This window comes from Octodon degus, unplaced genomic scaffold (assembly GCF_000260255.1).
Source record: "Octodon degus isolate 3935 unplaced genomic scaffold, OctDeg1.0 scaffold00302, whole genome shotgun sequence".
Classification (NCBI taxonomy): Eukaryota; Metazoa; Chordata; class Mammalia; order Rodentia; family Octodontidae; genus Octodon; species Octodon degus.
Window position 1 is genome coordinate 454,772 of NW_004524878.1, and position 2,000 is coordinate 456,771.

General features: G+C 37.9%; 1 protein-coding gene across 1 annotated transcript; it reads right to left on the reverse strand.

Moving 5' to 3' along the window:
* Window positions 1-1,199: 1,199 nt before the first annotated feature.
* Window positions 1,200-1,994, reverse strand: LOC101588873 (olfactory receptor 10A3-like). The gene has a single exon (XM_012512997.1). It carries the CDS (start codon window positions 1,968-1,970, stop codon window positions 1,200-1,202), a length of 771 nt encoding a protein of 256 aa, XP_012368451.2. The 5' UTR covers window positions 1,971-1,994.
* Between the last annotated feature and the right edge of the window lie 6 nt (window positions 1,995-2,000).

A 2,000-nucleotide genomic window follows, 5' to 3' on the forward strand; every position in this document is an offset into this window, starting at 1 on the left:
CCACAGCTCAACATAACAGCATGGCTTTATTTCCTATATTTCAGTTTCTTTAAGTGAAACTATGCTACAATTAATGAAAATACAATTAGCTTTATACTTCTCCTTTTCATCTCTGCAGAAGTAGCTGTAAGTAAAAAGTGGCTTCTCTTGGAACTGAATCACAGCCTCAAATGAAATGTTTTGCTTCATTATCACCATCCAAGGAGCAGAATTTATGAGCAATAGAAGTCATACACTGCAGATGGTTTGAACAATTTCCATATCATTCTCAAACAACTGTGTTACAAGGGGATGCCAACATATTCCTAACTTTCAAGCCTGTAAAATTACTCATTCTAAAAAAAGGTCACACAGTTAGTAATGTAACTCAAGAGCCATAGAAAACAGGTACCGTTAACTACATTTGTTTGTCACAACAAGCAATGAAAATATGAAAAATTTGTTATTTAGGAATGAAATATCTGGAAGCATTCTGGCCTACAAATGAAACTTTAGCAAAAGTATCTCAAGCAGCAATCTATAGACCAACATTATACTAATAGTACCACTGAGAATCATGAAAGTATCCAATGTACTATAAGTCTTTAATCAATAACACTGTACAAATATTATTTAAATATTAAGAATATATAAGTTTGGGATTATAATATGTGCACATCTATGAAGTAGAGCTAGCTTTGTGGAAAGTATTTGTCATCCAGAAATAAAAAATCTCATCACTTTAATGAGCTCTTCAAGTTCTAGATGCTAGTAAGACTCAGTGACATACACATGGGTCTGAAGTACTTACAGACACATGGGAAAGTCATGTTCCGGTACCTCTTCAAATCGATAAGCACAAACTATTCATGCCATCTATCCCTCTTCAATAATCTATCACAAAGAAATAAAATTCTCTGTGTAAATGAATCTATTAAGGTGTATATAAGGAAGCACATATTAAAGACAATACTATAGTAATGACATGGACATCCGTATTAGAGACATGTGTACATCTCTGCTGTATCAAATATTATTGGAGCTTCAGATCTCTTGAAGATAATGAGATCTGTATAATATTACAGGAAAGGCACCCTCTGACAAATTTTCAAACTTCCAAAACTCAACAGAAAACTTTCTTGCCAAAAACTGGAATCTGTTTATTCAATTTAAATGAAGTTGAGTTGGAGGACAACCATTATCACAGGCCTTTCACCAAGTCAGTCTGTGTGTAAAACCACTTTTCTTTGCCACAGTTTAATTAAAGCCCTTTTCATCTCGTTGTTTCGCAAGCTGTAGATAAGTGGATTCAGCAGAGGTGTGAGCAGAGAGTAAGCCAGCGACATGAGTTTCTTGGTCTCTGGGGAGTAGCTGGCTTTGGGTTGTAAATAAGTCATACTGGCCGTGCCATAGAACAGGGTGACTGATGTGAGGTGAGAGACACAGGTGGAAAAGGCCTTCTGCCTCCCGGTAGTTGATGACATCTTCAGGATGGCAAAGAGAATTCGAATGTAAGACAAGAGGATCAACAAGAAAGGAATCATAATAGCCAAAATGGTGGCTGTGAAAATATACATTTCAAACAAAAAAGTGTCCGCACATGCAAGCTCCAGCACTGGAGGAGTCTCACAAAACAGATGATTGATTTCACTGTGGCCACAAAAAGGAAAACTGAACACCCATGTTGTCTGCACAGTAGCCACCACAATCCCTGACACCCAGGAGAATGTTAGTAACTTCACAAGGAGACTTTTGTTCATAACAGCTGGGTAGGTCAGAGGATGACATATTGCAACAAATCGGTCATAGGCCATGGCCCCCAGGAGAAAGCATTCAATTACACCAAAAGTAACAATGAAATACATCTGTGCAAAACAGCCAACAAAAGAAATTGTGGTTTTCTTAGTGGACAGGACCACCAGCATTTCAGGCATGATGACTGCTGTGAAACTCATCTCCACCACAGCTAAGTTCTGCAGGAAGAGGTACATGGGGATGTGGAGGCTCTGGTCCAGAAAGAT

What these genes read in the sequence shown, in the direction of transcription:
- LOC101588873 (XM_012512997.1), bottom strand. Translation starts at nt 1,970, where the DNA reads ATGTACCTCTTCCTGCAGAACTTAGCTGTGGTGGAGATGAGTTTCACA.